General features: G+C 54.2%; 3 protein-coding genes across 3 annotated transcripts; 2 read left to right on the forward strand and 1 right to left on the reverse strand.

Moving 5' to 3' along the window:
- Positions 1–74: 74 nt before the first annotated feature.
- BDQ94DRAFT_168271 (acetyl-CoA synthetase-like protein) lies at positions 75–15,562 on the reverse strand (the record flags this gene model as incomplete). Its single annotated transcript, XM_026771010.1, has 4 exons — positions 75–3,491; positions 3,555–11,717; positions 11,777–15,088; positions 15,155–15,562. The coding sequence occupies 4 exons, from the start codon at positions 15,560–15,562 to the stop codon at positions 75–77; spliced, it is 15,300 nt and encodes a 5,099-aa protein (XP_026628976.1).
- A 512-nt stretch (positions 15,563–16,074) lies between these two features.
- On the forward strand, positions 16,075–17,268 carry BDQ94DRAFT_185961 (NAD(P)/FAD-dependent oxidoreductase; the record flags this gene model as incomplete). Its single annotated transcript, XM_026775018.1, has 2 exons — positions 16,075–16,233; positions 16,300–17,268. 2 exons carry the CDS (start codon positions 16,075–16,077, stop codon positions 17,140–17,142), a joined length of 1,002 nt encoding a protein of 333 aa, XP_026628977.1. The 3' UTR covers positions 17,143–17,268.
- Positions 17,269–17,504: 236 nt separating this feature from the next.
- BDQ94DRAFT_168273 (MDR family MFS transporter) lies at positions 17,505–19,406 on the forward strand (the record flags this gene model as incomplete). The annotated part of the gene is made up of 4 exons (XM_026771011.1): positions 17,505–17,663; positions 17,740–18,119; positions 18,197–18,629; positions 18,723–19,406. The coding sequence occupies 4 exons, from the start codon at positions 17,505–17,507 to the stop codon at positions 19,404–19,406; spliced, it is 1,656 nt and encodes a 551-aa protein (XP_026628978.1).
- Between the last annotated feature and the right edge of the window lie 55 nt (positions 19,407–19,461).

Raw genomic sequence — 19,461 nt, forward strand, 5'->3', positions numbered from 1 at the left:
TCTTCTCTGCATGTCCATTCATGAACCTATATACAACAGTCCAAGTTCTACCGTCACTCCATGAGAAAGATCAGTCAAACACACACACCTTCAGGATCGCTCAACAACCCCTTCATCATCTCTACAAGCAAATCCATCAACTCTTCCGCAACTTCCTCACTCAACACCAACGTCGACGACATGATCTTCGCCTCCAACATACCCGGTCTTCCCCCATCGATAGACGAATATACCCATACCTCTTGTGGCATATGATCCACTGCCCTCACATCGACTCCACACCTCGCCTCTCCAAGCGACAGTTCCATATCATCAGCCATCACATTATTCTGATGCTGCACGATTGTTTGCAATTTTTCACGCCCTGCCTGCGAGTCCTTAGTATAAGCCAGCGCGTCATCTAGATCTACCATCTCATATGGCATAGCAGAGCCGTGTTGGTCTTGCAACGTTTGCATTAACTCCATTCCTGTAGTCTGAAGACCCAGGCGTGCAACGACAGGCGTAATATTAGCACAGGGACCGACAATTCCCTCAACCTCGGTAAGCGCAATTCCCCGACCATGGACAACCTGGCCAAATATAACGGCAAGAGAACCAGTCTTCTGGGCTAGGACCAGCGACCAGGCTGACTTGACTGCTGTGGCTGTGGTGATGCCGTTGGGGAGTGATGGGAAGGCAGCAATGTTAATGTCGCGGGTACATGTAATGAGGGATCCATTCCTGGTTGAGGTCTCGGCTGGCTGGAGATCAAGGTAGGTGATTGGCACGTCTTTGAGGAGACGATGCCAGAATGTGGTCGCTGTGGGGTCGGCTCTCTGGGTTTGCTGATAGGTAATATAGTCGTTGAACGAGGGGAAGTGGGATGAAGGTAATGGACGAGACTCGCTTGCGTATGCGTGACTCAGATCATTCATGAGTAGGGAGAGTGAGATGCCATCGTATTGGGCGTGAGAAAGCCGCATGATCAGTTTATGGTCAACTTCTCCTTGAGTTGCTAGGATGATGCGCAGATACGGCGTTCCAGGGGCCATTGGGGCATTTGCATCCTGGCGGCAAATGCCTTCCACGGTAGTGGTGGACAGGTCGGCCTCTGTGATGACCTCTGCTGTGCGGAGGATAACTTGCATGGTGGTGGTTTCATAAGGCACGAAGGATGCTCGGAGAATAGGGTGCGCCTTCACGACCCGCAGTATGGCCTTGCGCAGACGTGCCAGATCGATCGGACCAGGGATGTCGACGACAATGTAGCTCTTCAGCTGTGCGTCTAGCCAGGTGCGCTGAAAAGAGGTTGTGGGAAGAACTTCGGCCACGTCAGTCTTCTTGATGGGCAGAGCTGCAACTATTGTCTCTTTATGGTCGCATTCATCACTTGAGGTGGCTAGCAATGTGGGCGGGGTTGGCTCGCTCACTCTGACCAGGTTGGTCGTGCGATAAGCAAGGTCACCCAGACGGGGAGCGTCAAAGATTGCTTGAAGGGAGAGGGTAAGGCCTTGTTGACGACCCTCAGAAACCAGCCGCATTGCTTGTATGGAGTCACCTCCCAGATAGAAAAAGCTGTCATCCATGCCAATCTCGGATACGTCCCTTCCCAGAACAGTTGCAACCAATTCCTGCATTTTGCGCTCCGCTGTTGTGAAAGGCATACCCTTCGTTGAGGCTGTGGCGCGATATGCATTGAGCTCAAGGCTGGACAGAGAGAGTGCGCATTGTCGGAGGCGCCTGCGATCGGCTTTGCCAGTGCCTGATAGAGGAAGCCGATGCAAAGGGAGGAAAGCTGTTGGGACCATGTAGTGCGGGAGTCGTTTGTGCATGTGGTTCTGCGCTCCTATTGCGTCTGCTCGGAAGGATTCGGAGGGAGGAAGCAAGATGGTTTCAATTGGGTCAGCCGTTCCAGTCCTTGTATCTGGTTGATGTACGAAAGCAACAATATATGGTTGTTGAGGCTGTTCAGGGGTAATCAAATCGACGATGACCATGCTGGCATTCGAAAAGGCCTGCTGAGCATGATGTTCGATGTCACCGAGCTCAATGCGCTGTCCGTGGAACTTGATCTGGTTATCCTTGCGTCCAACGAAGTGAATGGTGCCCGTAGATGTGTTGAAGCGAACCAAGTCACCAGTTCGGTAGACCCTGGTAGGCGACTTTCGGAGCTGTGACAGCCAGTGTGGAGCGACTGGGAAGGCTTCATTGGTTTTCTCTGGATCCCCAAGATATCCTTGGCTCACATTGGGGCCCTCAATCAACAGCTCGCCTGTGGCTCCAAGAGGTGCCAGCTTGTTGTAATTTTGCTTGTCAACAATCCAAAGGGAGCTACCAGTTGGCACGCCGATATCCTTTCCATCCCTGGGAAAGGTAGAGGGTGAGGTCGTACTGGCGAGGATGGTAGTTTCGGTTGGTCCATAGGCACACACAACCTGTACGTGACCCCGCCACATATCTAAATCCGAGGCCGCTATCGGCTCGCCTCCCAGGACTAAATTACGGAGACTGGTAAGGGACTCTGGCTTCAAGATCCTTGCGACGGAAGGGGTCAGAAATGCCCAAGTGACGACCATGCGCTCGATACAATCAGTCAGGTCTTCCTTGTTCTCCGACTCGGACGGGATGATCAGACAAGCACCGGCAAATAGCGCACCAAATATTTCCCAAAGACACGCATCGAATGCATGGGATGCAAATTGTAGCACCCTGCTGTCGGATGTCATATTGACAGATGTTGTTATTATAGACGTGTTACTGCACAAATTCTGATGAGTGACCATAACCCCCTTGGGGTTTCCTGTGGAGCCTGAAGTGAAGATGAGATAGGCGAGAGCTTCTGCGGCCGGCGGCATACCCACAGCTGGTAAGAGATCTGATTCTTGGGGGCTCATCGACGTGATGCTGTCGAGCACGACTAGGATAGGAGCCAAAGTTGCCGCTGGGACGGCATGCGATGCTGGCGCGATTATTATATCAGCCTCGATCTCATTGCATATAACGCGCAGTCGAGCCATCGGATGCGATGTTTCTAGAAGTGTGAAGGTAGCACCAGTTTTTAGGACTCCTAGAATGGCGATGACCGTCCATCGGGATTTGGGTGAGTAGATTGGTATGATGTGACCGGAGGTAACCCCCATCCTAATAAGCCGTGCTGCCAGACGTGACGATAGGTCGTCAACTTCAGCGAACGTAAATATGCCGTCCCAGGCGTAAACGGCTTCTCGGGAAGAGTGGAGACGGCATTGGTCCTGAATCTTCTCATGGATGTATTCAACGGTCGGGGCAGGCATGGCAGCGTTCCACTTTACGAGTCGCTCTTTACACTCGGGGCTAATCACCTCAAGGTCCCGAAGCGGCTGCGTGGGATCCCTCAGGATTTCATCCAGTACGTGGGAGGTAGTTCGCAGTAGCGCGTCGGCCTGCTCCGCAGAGAGCGATAGTGTTCGGTAGCTGCAGACCACTTGAATGGAAGATTGATCGACACCGATATTGAGAGCCACATCATACTGCAGTAAAGGTTAGCGTCAATAAAAATGGAGAATTTCGTAGACCAGCGCTCTGGGACATACTTCTGACACATCATTTGCAGGAAGCATTTCGACCCTGGTCGGCCGCTCGTCAGGGGCATTGAAGTGAGATATATCCTGCAAAGACACGATAGTGTTGAACAGCTGAGAACCGACCAGACCTAAAGAGGCATACACGTCTGCCAACGCATAATGCTGGTGTTGGAGACTATTTGAGAGATGGGTTTGATGAGTGAGAAGTGCATCCAAGATCGAATCGTCCTCTTGAAGCTGGATGGTAGTGGCAATAACATTGACTAGAGGGCCGACCATCTTCTCTACCCCGTCAACAGGCACATCTCGACCAAGGGTCGTATAGCCGAAGCAAACCTTGTCAGTGCCTACATAGGCGCTGAGAAGAAGGGTCCAGACAATGTGGAATAGGTTTGTCAATGTGATACCGTGCGTATGGCATAGCTTGTCCAACCGCGAATCGCGGGTCCAGGTGGCACGAATGGCAGAAATGGTACCTTCCGGGTTGACTTTGTCTGTCGAAGAAGCCAATTTTGGAAAGAGACATGGCTCCACTCCCTCGAGGTACTTTTTCCAATACGCCTGTGTCTCGGTGTTGTCTTGCAGAGAAAGCCATTGGATGTAATCTGCGTATCGCGGTGCTTTTTGATGCTGTCCCAGCGACCCTTCCAGCGCCTCATTGACCTCCTGTTGAATGACCGCAATCGACATGGCATCGACCAAGGCGTGACCGACATTCCACTCCCAGATTACAGTGCCGGTTGAGTCGCAGGTGATGTTGATCGAGTGTGGTAGGCCCTGTGTGGGATTGGCGTCCATCGCATTAATCCGAACCAGATGTTGAAGACTGCCAGGGGCCATGACGACTTGGTCCAAGTGGCTGTAATCCGAAACTGGGAGAAGGAGAGTACGGAGGATGTCATGCCGGTTGATCACTTCAGTCCAAGCGTCCTTCAGCTTTTCTAATGTGAGTCGGTCTGTTGACCCGCGAGACTTAAGCTGGAACTTGAATCGTTGCTGATATGCCTGTCGATCGCGCAGCTGGGCCAACAACATTCCCTGTTGCACGGGGGAGCAGGGATAGATGTCCACAACGTCACGGGCACACAAACCCATCGAAGGCAGCGTATGATCAAGGCACTGGCTTAGTTGATCGTACGTGAGTCCAGGCATAAGGGGAAAGTCGGCCAATGTTTTGCGGGGGCCCTCAGTTGACAGTGAATTAGCAGCGGCGACGAGAGTGCGTTCATATTCCTGAAAACACCCTTCCAGTCGAGAGTCCTGCTGCAAAGATTTAGGGAATATAAACTGGAAGGTTAGACATCCGTTCGAGATGAACGCGCTAACGTCGATCAACGAAAAGCGTGGTACGTTGTCCGCAACGTCTGCAGCACCGGTACCGGACTGGATGTCATCGCCAGCCAGCTGTAGTATGGCGTCCTCACGGTTCATCTCCTGGTACTGGCCCATATAGTTAAACAGAATTTCCACGACCGGCTTCATGCGATACGCGACCTTGCCTTCGTCGTTCAAATATCGCGAGGTGAAGTACGCCCATCCGTTAGCCGGAATGCGTCGGCGCTGGTCCTTGATATAGCTGAGCGCATCGAGGAAGTCCCGCATCGATGTCTGTGATAGGCTATCCCATGGAGCGGACACCAGCGGAGACATGGTTGTAAACCAACCGACCGTTCCCGAAAGGTCGATGGAACCCGTCCATGGTTCTCGCCCATGACCTTCAACGTAGATGCTGGGACCCGGACGGTCGGTGAGAGATTGAGTGAAAGAGTACCAGAGGGCAGCTTGCAGGATTTCAGCTGGTCGAGTATCAAGCACATTGTTAGCGGGGCCGAAGAGTTGGTCGGTCACAGTCTGGTCCAAGGTGAACGTGGAAGTGGAGGTTTGCTCGAATGTGTTCGACTCGCAAGAAATCCCCCAGTACCTCGAGGCATCGAAGCCATCGTTTGCTTCCTGGAAGCCAGGTAGAGCAAGTGTGGGAGTAAGGTGATTGGCGCTGTATTCGGCCTGTGCTCGGCTCCAGGTCAAGAAGGGGACAGACCCTGTGGTGGACGCGAGGGAGCCCGTCTGCAGATATTCCTCCAATTCCGCGTGCAAGATGCGCCACGAGACCAGGTCGATAATGAGATGATGGGCCACCAAGTAGACGAGCTGAGTATCGTCCGTCAAATCAACAAGATCAACGGCTAAGAGCGGCCCCTCCTGAATAGACAAGGCCATCTGAGACGCAGTAAGAAGTGACGGCAGCAAATCAGGAGCGATGTGGTTGTGTGTGGTCAACCGGTAAAAGGCACTGGCAGGGTACGGGCCGCGCGCCCTTACCTGCTGGGACCACTGGCCGGAATCATCGCGACAAAATCTTGCGCGCAGCATAGAATGCCGCCCGACGAGAATATCTAGGCCTCCGGCGAGATTCTCTGCACTGACCCGGCGGCTAGTGCGCAGGAGCAGGCTCTGGTTGAAGTGATCTGGACCCTGTGGGGCGATTTCGAAGAAGAGTTGCTGGATGGGGGCAAGAGGAACCCACTCGTCCACCGGCTCTGGAGGTAGTGAGATCGACGCGGAGCCACTCTTTCCGTTAGCACTAAGATGGCGCATCAGTTGCTCGATGGTACGGTGTTGGAAGAGATCCGCACTGGTAATATGCATGCCTGCCGCATTGCATCTCGTGGCAACCTGCATCCCGGAAATGGAGTCGCCGCCGATGCGGAAAAAGTCTTCGTTGACTCCGATTGTGTCCGGATCAACTGACAATACTCGCGCCCAGATAGCCTGCATTTCACGCTCCTGAGCTGTTGCCGGCCGGTTCGGGACTGCGAGGCCTGATCCAGCAGCGTATTCATTGAGTCTCTGACGTGGAAACTCTGCGACCAACTCACGCAGGTGGCGCCGGTTGAGCTTTCCAGATGCGCTTAGGGGCAGGCGGGAGATATGTAGATACATGCTAGGAATCATGTATTGGGGAACCGTTCGGGACAGTGCACTATCGATGGCCTTGACATTCAGGGCACATTGGGTTTGACTTGGGTGCAATAGATTAACCACTTGCTCCACTTGATCTTGTGATGTCAATATTTCTTCCACAAAGGCAGCCAAAAGGGGGTGGTGGTTGTCCACACTGTGAATCATCTCTACGACAACCTTCTGCGTGCCGGGTATTAGAGGACGGAGGTGAGCTTCGACGTCCGCCAACTCTATACGTTGTCCGTGAAGCTTGAGTTGGCCGTCCCTTCGCCCGATGAAGGTCAGCTTCCCGTCCGTACCAGCATACCGCACGAGATCACCGGTCCGATAGAGGCGACTTGGCTGTTGCTCATTCGGATACAGTGTTTGAAGCCATGTAGGGGGTGGTATAAATGCTTGGGTGGTTCGCTCGGGATCGTCAATATAACCCCGACCGACAGTGATCCCCTCAATTACCAGCTCTCCGACAGCACCTAGGGGCGCCAGGCGATCTGGGCTGTGTGGGTCAACTACCCAGCATCGACAGGCATTGGGTCTCCCTATCAATCGGTTCTCCGATGGCTTGGTAACTTCTGTCAACGCGGCCACAATGGAACACTCCGCCGGGCCGTATAGCTGGACAATCTGGCGGAGTCGCGGACCCCAGATGAAAATATCCTCGGGCGTCATAGACTCACCACCTAGACCCAGGGCTTCAAGTGACTGAACATCATCGGGGGAGATTAGCCGTAGGCATGAAGGTGTGAGAAAAGCCCAAGTAACTTCGAAGTCTTGTATGCACCTGGCCAGATCCGTCTGCCTTGCAGTTTCATCCGGGATACAGAGACAGCCGCCGGCGTGCCAGGCTATCAGGTGCTCCATCATACTGGCATCAAAGGCGAAGCTGGCAAAATGAAGGACTCGGGATGCTGGGCGCAGTAGGCAGGCACGAGCTACTGATGCAGTTGAAGCAGCTAGACCCCGATGCTCCAGTGGAATCCCTTTTGGTCGACCTGTAGATCCAGAGGTAAACGGAGCATATGCAGCCTGTGTCGGGCTTACTGCGGGTAGAGGGAAGCATTCTTCGGGCATTGATTGGGATGTTGCGAACTGGACATCCATGACCGGGGTCCCAAGCTCTCTAGCCTTATCGAAGAGAGACTGAGAGGTGAGTACGAGCCGTGGCCGTGCTTGATCCAGGATATCCTTGATTCTGTCTTTGGGATGGGCCGGGTCAAGGGTAACCAGGATGCCGCCGGCTTTGAACACCGCGAGAATTGCGGCCGCCGCCCACCGGGACTTCTCGTGGTAAAGAGCAACAAAGTCTCCGGAGGAGACACCATGGGCGAGGACCTGACTGGCTATGAGAGAGGAGCACTTCTCCAGTTCCTCGTAGGTCCATTTACCATCCCAAGCGAAGACAGCGGGTGCATGAGGGGTACGGACACTCCACTCATACACCGCGTCATGGGCACATCCACCAGCAATCTTTTCTCCAGCATTCCATCTTACCAATGTCTGCTTATCACTGTACGATACGCCATCAAGCCCCATCACTGCCATGTCCGGCTCACTCCATATTTGATTCAGAACGAGCTCCCAATGAGCAAGCATCCGGTCCAGCATGACTGCGTCCAGGACGGCTGGATCAAACACGGCAGTCAAATGCAGACTGACACCATCAGGCTCGCACACCAACATTAGTGGATACGTATCCACGCCCTCGAGTTCAGCCACGTCTTGCAATCCTGAAAGTAAGGTGGAACTGGATTTGACGCGAGGCTGCTCACGAGGCTGAATTACTAACAGCGTCTGGAGGCTACAAGCAGCAGCAGCAGATTCACCGAGACGGCGGATGTGCTGGAGGCCCAGGTGTTCATGATCCATCCTGTTCCAGCCATCCTCTTGGACCCTCTGCAGCAGTGAGGTGAGACGCTCTGCCTGGGTGCCGAGCGAGATGCGAACAGGCACATTCGTGATGGTGGGACCGACCATGCGATCAATCGACGGCACAGGTGCCGAACGACCGGTACTAACAGTACCAAAGACAATGTCCTCAGCCTCTGCGTATCGCGAAACCGTGACAGCCCACGCTGCTTGGATCTTTGTCGCCATAGTATACTGCGATCCTGGGGGCGCTGTCGGCACGGCCACTGAGCGGGTTCGACGCTCCGTCGGCTGGATATGGTGGTTTATGCTAGGCAAATTAGGGAAGACGCTTCCTGCGAAGCCGTCCAGGTGGGCGGTCCAGAAGTCTTGTGCTGCCGGCTTTCCCTCATTTAGGTAGTTAATGAATGGGGTGAAGGGCTGTGGCCGCAACTCCTGTCCATGATAGACATCCTCAACTGCCTGTTTGAGCAGTGGCATCGACCATCCGTCGTAGAGAGCGTGATGAATGGCCACCAGCAGCATCCGAGGCTGGTTTTGCCGGTGTATCTCAGCTAGGCGCAGAAGGGTAGAACCAAGGGTCATGTTCGACGTTAGGTCTGGCAGAGGGTCGCCATCCTGAAGGGAATAGGTATCCCATGGAAGCTCTTTCGCACGCTGCACAACCTGCACTGCCGTGTTGTTTTCGGTGAGGATAATCCGCGTCCGCAAAATTGGGTGCGCCTCGGCAGCTTTATCCCATGCGGAGTGCAGCCGTGCAAGATTAACCCGCTCAGGGAGCTCACATGTTAAAGTTGTTGTATAAACCCCGGGTGTCCTGGCCATCAGCGCCATCATCCCCTCCTGTAGAGCGGTGGCGGGATAAATATCTTCAATATCCCCGGGTAGGATCTTGCACTGCTCCACGGCCTGTGCACGAATCTTCTCTACAGCATCTGCGCCGCCATCCAACAGGGAAAATGGCACTGGAACATGAGCAGGTGCTTCTACTGGGGACACCACTTTGGCTGACTTCTTCTTCCTCGACGACGACGATGATGAAGAGGAGGAAGACACGGACGGGGTCTTACAAGAAGAGGAACCGCCTTGCAGTTGCATTAGAAGAGCAGCAATATCCACCTTCTTACCCTTCTCTTGCGCCAGTTGGGCAAGCTGAGCGGTGGCCAGCTGTAGAAAATCGTCATCAACCCCGTCATTGGTGGAGGAGTCATCTGGCGTGCTGAATGTGAATCCTTCCTCAGTCGTGGAAGAAGCTGAGCTTTCTGACTGCCCAGTGGCCTCCCCAAGTATGGCGGCAAGCTGATGAATAGTCGGGTGTCTGAACATCTGAGGAACACTCAACGACAGCTTGAATCTATCCCGAGCCGTGGCCACCAGCTTCATGGCAGAAACAGAGTCGCCGGCCAACTCAAAGAAGCTATCATCGCCATGGATTGTTTCAGCCTCAAGTCCAAGTGTCGTAGTCCACAATTCCAACAGTGTCCGCTCCAGTTCCGAAGTTGCTGTCCATTTGACAGTCTCGCTCTTTCCATCAACAGTGTTCTTATGGGCGGTACTGGATACCAGCAGCACAGCACCTATCTCACGCAGTCGTCGCCGATCTGCCTTGCCGTTGACTGAGAGCGGGATCGTGTCCAGGGCGAAATACACCGATGGGATCATATAGTGAGGCAGGGCTTCCTCAAGCGCTTGGATCGTACGCCCGGGCAAGGCGATTTGTGACATGGGCATCGACTGGTCAAAGTTACGCGCTGAAGACGACTCAACATCTGCCGCTGTCAAACCACTGACAAAAGCCACTAAGCTTGCCTGAGCACGGATCTTCCCCTCTGGAATGACCATCTCCACCACAACCTGTGCCTGCGGCAAGCTCTTTCGCAGATGATACTCGACCTCTTGTAGCTCAATGCGTTGGCCACGCAACTTGACCTGCGTGTCCTTCCGTCCCATATACCGCAAGCTGCCATCGTCCGCATAACGCACCAAATCGCCCGTTCGGTACAAGGCATGCTGAGACGGAAGCCATGGCAAATTGGGAAGGAAAGACTCCTTAGTGCGTGCTGGGTCATCCAGGTATCCGCGAGTGACCAAGCGGCCCTCGACGATCAACTCTCCGACTGCTCCCAACGGAGCCAGGCGATTAGGGTTCTCAGCCTCGGTCACCCACAGCCTGACGCCGGCCACGGCATAACCCAGATTCACTGGTTCATCACTCGGTTTCATCGGCCCGGCAATTGTTACCATTATGGATGTTTCCGTAGGTCCTGCACCATTGTACAGGTCAAGTACCGGGGCGAACCGCTCAACATCCAACCGGGACATCGGTTCGCCGATCATGACCAGAGCCTTCAGCGTTGGGAGAGCCTCGGGATCCAGCAGCCGCCCGACGGAGGGTGTCAGCATAGCGGTATTGGCCGCGAAGCGGGAGATACAACCGGACACGTCAGAGGGACGGTCTTCCTCGCACGGCACGCAGATACACCCACCATGTGCCAAGGTGGTAAAGATCTCCGCCAGGGCGGCGTCGAAAGTTAGGGAGGCAAAATGCAGCATGCGGGTGTGGCGTGAGAAGCGTAACGTGCGGCCATGGCCCAGGAGAACACTGGTCGCGAGTGCCCCATGGTCCATCAAAATGCCTTTCGGGGTGCCGGTGCTGCCGGAGGTAAAGAGAATGCTAACAAGGTCCTGTTCGTCCAGAGCTGAGAACTCGTAATCCCAGGCTGCGGGTGCACAAATGGAGGTTGTTGAAAGTACACGAGCACCGGAAGTCGCAAACCGCTCTTCGTATGCAGGATCAGCAATGACCAGGGTAGCATTGCACTTTTGTGCCAGCCACTGCAGGCGCTTTTCCGGGTCCGTCGGGTTCGAGAGCACCAGCACGCATCCTGCCCGCACGAGGCCTAGAATTGTTACCACAGTGCGACTTGACCGGTCTGCACACACCAGGATGCGGTCTCCCAACTTCACCCCTTGATGAAGCAGATTGCGAGCTACCCAGGAGGATTGCTCGTGCAGTTGCTTGTAGGTCAGGGATCCATCCCAGCCGTCGATGGCAGGGCTCTCCGGTTGGCGGGTCACCCAGCGGTTTATCATCGATATCACGTTGCCGCGGACGGCTTCTAGAGGCAGCAGGGTAGGCCCGTTAGTTAGGGTGGAGCATAAATCACTGGCCTGCAGAAGAGTGAGAGAGTCCAGGGCCACGTCCGGCTGAAAAGCGAAGCAGTTCATGGCACCCTGGAGGGCCTCGGCGAGATGGGTAATCTGGAAGTCGCTCAAGTTGGGCCAATAGAGGAAGCCCAGTTTGATGTGGCCTTCGTGGATATCCACACTGATGGCGATGTCGTACTATGCAGTGTCACACGCCATCAGTAAGGTAAGTCTTGACGGTTGGATTTTGAACTCACCTCAGTCGGGTCATCCTGTTCACGAATCTCCTCCAAATCCAGCAAGGCATCCTCATCCTCCGCTGTCGGAGGCACCCATTCCATGGAAATCGCCGTGTTGAACAGCCCCTGTCCGTGTGTTTGCTTCAGCCCGCGTTGTGCCTCTGCCAATGGGTAGTGCTGGAACGGCAAACTAGCAACATAATCCTCCTGGATCTTCCTAGCGAGGCTAGCGATCGTGGAAGCCTCGCTTAGCTTTGCGCGACAGACCTGCATACTGAGACACAAACCAAAGATAGTCTCGACCTCGGGCACTGGCACGTTGCGCCCGGAGGAGACGTAACCGAAGCAAACATCCTGTGATTGGGTGTAGGCGCGTAGCACCAGCGCCCAGGCAGCGCGGATCGCACAAGCGAGTGTAACCTGGCGCTCTTTGCATCGCTGCAGGAACGCTGCGCTGTTGTCGAAGCCAAAGTCGCGCCGCTGCAGCGTCCGAGGCCAATCAGGGGGGCCTTCCGGCGGCACACTCAACGGGTCCGTAGGGATGTGGCATGGCACACAGTCAGATAGGTAATTTGTCCAATACTTTGCGCTCTCGTCGGTTTGTCGTGTGCGATGGTAGTTGGCAAACATGCGGTAGTCTGGGCCTCGCGGCAGGGGGGCAGTGGAGGAGCAGGCGCGGATGAACTCGCGTCGGAAAACGGACAGCGCATAGCCGTCCATGATGACGTGAGAAATTTCTAGCATAAGATATGGGACGCGTCCGCGGCAGGTCAGCAGGAGCATGCGATGTAATGGGGCATTGGGACGAAAGGGCACAAGCTCCTCTGTGAACATAGCGAGGGCTTCTTCGGCGTTGAGGTCTCGCGGCACCTCACGCATTGTAAGCTCCATCGGCACGGACCGCAGCACGACCGAATGGTAAATGGCCTCTGAGGAGAGATCATCCACGAAGACTGTGCGTAATGAAGGATGTCTCTCGACAAGGGAGGCCCAGGCCTGCTGGATGCGTTCGACGGTCGGTAGGGAACCACCCTTCAGCTGAACGCGGTGGAAAAAACGCATGTGGTAGGCTCCAGGCCGACGGATCTGGCCGAGAAACATGCCCTCTTGCATGGTGGTACAGGGGAAGACATCCTCCACCTCTTCAACCTGCGTGACGCCCAGCTTGCTAATGTCATAGTCAGTGGACAGACAGGTCCACAGATCCGAGTAATCCACCGCGATCTCGGCCACTTGATGAGCAGGGGTCTCCTGCACTTCTGCCAGCGAGGCAGCCTCTCGGACGCCTTCGCAAGACAAGATATGCACCATGCTAATCTTGATCTGACGAGCCCGACATCTAGCCACGGCATCGAGGGCCTTGATGGAATCCCCGCCTAGCGCGACAAATGGCTGCTGCAGGCCCACCTCAGCGGCGGAGAGACCCAGAGCTTCGGCCCAGGCGAGCTGGATCTCCTGCTCTAGCTGGCTGAGGCCGAGAACATGATCTTCCGCCTCGCAGCTTCGACCGGTGATTGCGTCGAACGTCTCCTGGCTCATCTCTTGCACCCAATTCCTCAGTTGTACGCGATCAATCTTGCCAGACGGTGACATGGGCATTCGCCCAACGAACGCCCAGATGGTGGGTACCATGTACCGCGGCAAAGCGTGCTGAAGTTGCGAACGCAGCTTTTTAACGGTCTGCTGGACAATAGGATCGTGGCGGTCCAGCAGTGGGATCTCGTCGGCAGCATTACCCTGGTTGCTAGCGCCGCTGCACTTGACGGTGAGAACAGCAATCAGATTGTTCTTGCACCGACCAGACTGAGGTGCCATTGCGATGGCATACTGAACGCCAGCTTCCAGCCCCAGCTGATATTCCACCTCGGCCAGTTCAAGTCGCTGGCCATTGAGCTTGACTTGCGTATCAGCACGGCCGCAGAAAGTGATAGTACCGTCCGAGTTCCACCGCACGAGATCACCTGTTCGGTAGAACCGGAATCCACCAAACTGGGGATCATCCTTCGCCACGAACCCGACTTCATCAAGGAAAGCCTCGGCTGTCTTAATGGGATTTTTGAGATATCCCATGCCGACAATAGGTCCAGAAACAAGTAGCTCTCCAATAGCACCAACGGGAACCAGTTTATTGTAATCCTGAGTATCTACTACCCAGCAAGCAGCCGAGTTGGGAGGACCGATATTCAACGGATCCGCATCGGGCCGTGTAATTGGCCGCGATGACGAGTTAATTGAGCACTCGCTGGGGCCGTAGAACTGCCACAGATTAATCCGCTCGGACCACATAGTGACAATCTCCCTGGGGAAGGCTTCACCACCAAGGCACATTGTCTTCAGCCCGGGCACGTCGTCGGGTCTCAAGGAGCGGGCCAGTGAAGGTGTCATGATAACATGATTAACCTGCCACCTGTTGATGGCATCGGAGATGCTGGTTTCAATTTCCTCCGTGCGCGGCACACACACGCAGGCCCCGGATCCCAGACTAGTGCAGATCTCCAGTAGACTCATGTCGAAGGTGTGGCTCAGCATTTGCAGGACACGGCTCTCGGGACCATACTTCCAACTAGGAGCGTTACGAAGTGCGCCATTCAGCCAGTTCGAGTGGGACAGCATGCAGCCTTTCGGCCGGCCTGTCGAACCGCTAGTGAAAATTACGTAGAAAAGGTCCTCTGGCTTTCCGAGGACTTCCACCGTCGCGTCTGCAGATGGTTTGGGATAGTTGTCGATAGGGAGCGTAGGCAGGCGTTCGGCCCAGAATGATTCGTACTTCGACCAAGTTACCACAAACGGTGCTTCGATGACTTCCAGAATGGCGTCGAGTCGTCCAGCAGGGAGAGTCGGGGGCACACTGACAAAGGCTCCGCCGGCCTTGGACACAGCCAGCATGGCAACCAGAGCTGCTCCCGACCGTTCGAACGAAATGGGGACCACGGATCCTGGACGCACGCCGCGGTGCTGCAGGTATGCGGCGAGCAGACGTGCCTCCCTTACGAGGTCGGCGTAGGTGAGCTTCATGTCCCAGGCATCGACCGCCAGGGAGTGTGGGCGATTTGCGGCGCGACGCTCAATCACATCATGAAAGCACTCCTCCCACATACCGGGAACATTGGCATTAAACTGCCAGATGTTTTCCAGATGTGTCGGGCTCATAAGATTGAGGTTCTTGATTAACCTGTTGTGGTCGTCTGCCCCCACCTCGGCGAGCGCCTGGGCCATCGCAGTGCCCACATTTGCTGCCTGCGCGTCTGTCAAGAGAGATAGGTGGTAGGTAAGAGATAGAGAGACGTGTCCTTGCCCATCGCGATGAACATGTAACGATAGGAAGGACTCCTAGATGCCCGTTAGTTTCCACACGCCCAGCCAGGCCACTGTAATACGGGGTGGCGACGCGCGTACCTCGGCCTGAGTAACAAATAACGACTCAATATCCTTCTCAAAGGTGATTATCGTGTTGGCAGCCTCCCCGGACACCTGGCCGGCACCCACGGGTCCTGGGTGCAACAACTGCTGGGCAGCGTTGATGAGGGACCGGCGAGACATGTCTCCCTCGACCTTCAACTCAGCCAAAGCTGTCGTGTCCGGACCAGTCGTTGGCACAATGTAGAAAGCTACTTCATCGGTGCCTACGTAGCTGGATAGAACAAGGCCCCAGGCTGCTAGAATGTGCGATTCTGTCTGACTGCTTGGGGCGGTCCATCCGCTCCGGTCGATCGTGTATGTTCGCCGACCTGCGGCACGAGTGTGATCTTGATTTGGGACATACCCATCCGTTAGGGTAGGGAAGATGCAAGAAAAGCGACTCATGTTGCAGTCGAAGACGTCACAGAATACGACCAAGAAAAAGATGAAGCTATTGGATACTGGAAATTGATTTCCCAATGGTCACTGTCATCATAGTGTAGTAGTACTTATTCGCACTATATATATTTATCCATCACTTGGTACTATAACCGGTTGTCCAGCTGTCGGCGTCCGTGCCACTAACGCAATACCAACCAGGGTAAGCAAACAGAATTGAATCGGATCTGCGGCTGAGCTGCAGTTGACTAGACACACTAGCTAATAAAACGAGCCAATACGAATTCCGTTGGTGCAGAGCTGAAAGCGAAGTTGCATCGGAATCACGCCGGAAAACAGTGGAGAGCAACTGTAACGTGACGGTAATCCGCGGTCCGAGATCCCAAACCGGACTGAAGCCCTACTTAACGGACTTTGCGATCCCCTCTTGTTTTCGCACCCTTCAAGATGTTGATTAGCTCAATTTATTCCATTCCGCAGCTATCAAGGAGAAAAGGAACTGCAAACGGGAAATAAGTATGGCCTCCACAGCCGACGTGCTCATCATCGGAGGCGGTCCCGCCGGCCTCGCCACGGCCCTGGCGTTATCCCGCAAGCTCCATTCGGTACTTTTGTTCGACAGTCAGGAGCATCGCAACCGCCAGACATCCCATATGCACAATGTCCTCGGATTTGATGTAAGTTAATTCATCCTCTTACCTATCCAGCATACAACATGCTAACTACTCCTGCGTTGCCGTTAGCATGTGGAACCTGCACGTTTCCGCTCCGCCATCCACGACACCCTCTTGCATCGATACACCACCAATACCATCATCAACAAGAAGATCACCCAAGCGCGCAAGCTACCCCACGACGGGATAGGAACACGCTTCGAAATTACTGATGAAGATGGAACTGCATATCAGGGCTCAAAACTTGTTCTCGCTACGGGAATACGCGACATCATGCCTGCCATTGAGGGGTACGCTGAGAACTGGGGCCAGCTCATCTTCCACTGCCTTTTCTGCCATGGTTATGAGGAGCGTGGCGCACCGAATGCAGGCCTACTTGTAGCAGAGAGCTCGCAACTACACACTAATCCCTCTGTGGGCCTGATCCTCGGGCAGATGGTTCGTCGTTTCGCCGAGAAAGTAACATTATTCACCCACGGCAATGAAGAGACTACGGTCGCTCTACAAGAGGCCGGCGCGGAAGCGCGAGGATTCAATATTGAATCTCGCCCGATTTGTTCATTTGAACGAGTTGTGTCGGCTGCTGAGGATTCGCGAGACATCCTGCGAGTCTGGCTGGGACAGCCAGTCGGAAGTGAGAATCCTAATAGCTATGTAGATATGGGGTTTCTCACGCATATGCCGGATACAGTCATGACAAATGATTGGAGCAGCCAGCTGGGACTGGAGCTGGATGAAAGTGGGATTTATAAGCAAAAGGATGTCACGATGGAGACCACGGTGCCGGGGGTGTTTGTGGCGGGGGATCATGCCTCCGTGGCGAAGGACGTTCCCAATGCTGCTAGCAATGCCACGTTTGTGGCTTCAGCAGTTGCGGTGCAGTTGACGATCGAGCATTCCCAGGGAAAGTAGTATAGTAGTCAGGGGTTGTGTAGACTGGCATTGCGGTGGTGCAGGATGCGTGGGGTGATTGGGGTATCTGCTGGATTTCTTATGTACGGAGTTACACGTATTATCGGAACAATTTAACACAAAGCCCAGTGGATGAAGACTTCAGCTGTTCCACGGGTTGAACTTATGTTGTATGTGGTGAAGCCATTCCGGTCCGGTTGGTGATAGTGCGTCAATTAATTTCCATCTGCGGACCGAGCTGCAGGCCCGAGTCCGGCCGGAAATCCGCTCCACAGACGATAGACTCCAGATCACCCCATCGTATATGATCATTTGGAAAGGGACCACTGCACATTTTCAGCACAATTCTATATTCTCAGATTATGTCGGTCTCTGCAGCAAATTCCCCCGGCGTTGAGGACAGGGCTAGTGACACCGAGAAAATCGCGCACGAAACTCTCACCTACACGAGCGCACCGACAAAATGGCGCCAGATTGCGATACTATTGGCATTGTATCTGGTGATGTTTGCAGTTGCCCTGGTATTATTTCATATTTATTCTGCTTCAGAAATCTCGGTTACACAAACGCAGAGCTAATGCGTTGATACTATGGCAGGACAACACAATCCTGGCACCTGCTCTCCCCGTCATCACGGACGATTTCCATTCCCTCAACGATATGGGATGGTACAGCTCAGTCTATTTACTGACCATGTGCGCCACGCAGATCCTCCACGGTCGGCTTTGCACCATGTTCTCCATCAAATGGGTTTACCTGATAAATCTGGTAATCTTCGAAATTGGGTCCGTAGTGTCAGCGGCAACTCCCACCTCGGTTGGCTTGATACTTGGACGGGCTATTACAGGAATAGGCTCGGCGGGACTTCTTTCGGGCACCATCTTACTCATTGCTGCTAGTATGTCTTTGCAGTTGCAGGCAACAGCTTTAGGTATTTTGGGAGGGTTGAAGGGTGCTGCAGCCGTGGCTGGGCCATTGTCAGATATTTCCCTTTCCTCGACATGTCTCTCCAGTAAAGTATACAGTTCAATGCTGACAAACAAATCAATCATAGATTGGGTGGGGCTTTCACGGACAGAGTCACCTGGCGATGGTGCTTCTACATTAATCTCCCTCTGGGCGGAGTCGGCGCCGTGGCTATCCTTCTCCTATTCCATGCACCACCTCCTGCCTTCGTCCCTGACGCTATGAAGGGTAGCCCACTAAAGCAACGCCTGACCCAGTTCGATATTGAAGGCACGGTACTCTTCAGTGCAAGCATTATCTGCCTCCTCCTCGCTATCGAATGGGGAGGGGCAAAGTGGTCCTGGAGTAACGGGCGTATCGTCGCCCTGATCGTGATCTTCGGCGTCACCTTAATTGTCTTCTGCATAGTGCAGAGCAGGAAGAAAGAAATGGCAATGTTCCCACCACGAGTAGCTGGGAACCGCAATGTCTGGAGCTGCGGCCTGTATAGCGCTATGCTTGGAGCCGCATTTTATATTCTCGTTTATTATGCAAGTCCTCATCATCATGTCTCCTCGCGACAACGACAACAACATAGTTCTTCATCACGCTAACAGACATCTGTTTCCCAACAGCTTCCAATCTGGTTCCAAGTAATCAAAGGTGTCTCCGCCGTACGATCGGGAATCATGAACCTCCCCATGCTCGTATCGCTTATCGTGCTCTCCATTCTCAGTGGTGCCCTAGTCTCCGCCATGGGGTACTACACTCCTACTATGATCATGGGCTGTATTCTGGTGCTCATCAGCGCTGCCCTCATGACGACATTCACTCCGGACACGGGGACCGTAAAATGGGCCGGATACCAAGTTATTATGGGCGCCGGGATTGGCATGGGCGCGCAGCAAACCGTCCTCGCTATGCAGGCTTCGCTGCCCTCAGAAGACGTTCCTGTTGGTACAGCGCTTATGATATTCTATCAGACGCTGGGTGGTGCTGTCTTCCTTATTGTGGCGCAGAATGGGTTTCAGCATGAGCTGGTGAAGAGATTGACAGGTAGGAATATTCCGGGTGTAGATGCGAGCAGTGTAGCCGCTGCGGGAGCGACAGATGTTAGGAACTTAGTGCCCCCGAAGTATATGGGAGAGGCATTGGAGGCGTATAATGGTGCGTTGGTGAGGACGTTTTATATCTCGGTTGCGTTGGCGGCGGTGGCGGTTTTAGCTACGTTTGTGCCAGAGTGGAAGTCGGTTAAGACGGTAGCGAAGAAGAGGGAAGAGCAGGAAAATATCGAGAGTGGAGGGAATGAGGTTGTGTAGAGGTTGCTCTTGTGGGCTTAGCAGATAATTTGGAATGTTTGGTTTTCGACGCTGA

Source organism: Aspergillus welwitschiae, assembly GCF_003344945.1.
Source record: "Aspergillus welwitschiae strain CBS 139.54b unplaced genomic scaffold BDQ94scaffold_8, whole genome shotgun sequence".
NCBI classification, from domain to species: Eukaryota; Fungi; Ascomycota; class Eurotiomycetes; order Eurotiales; family Aspergillaceae; genus Aspergillus; species Aspergillus welwitschiae.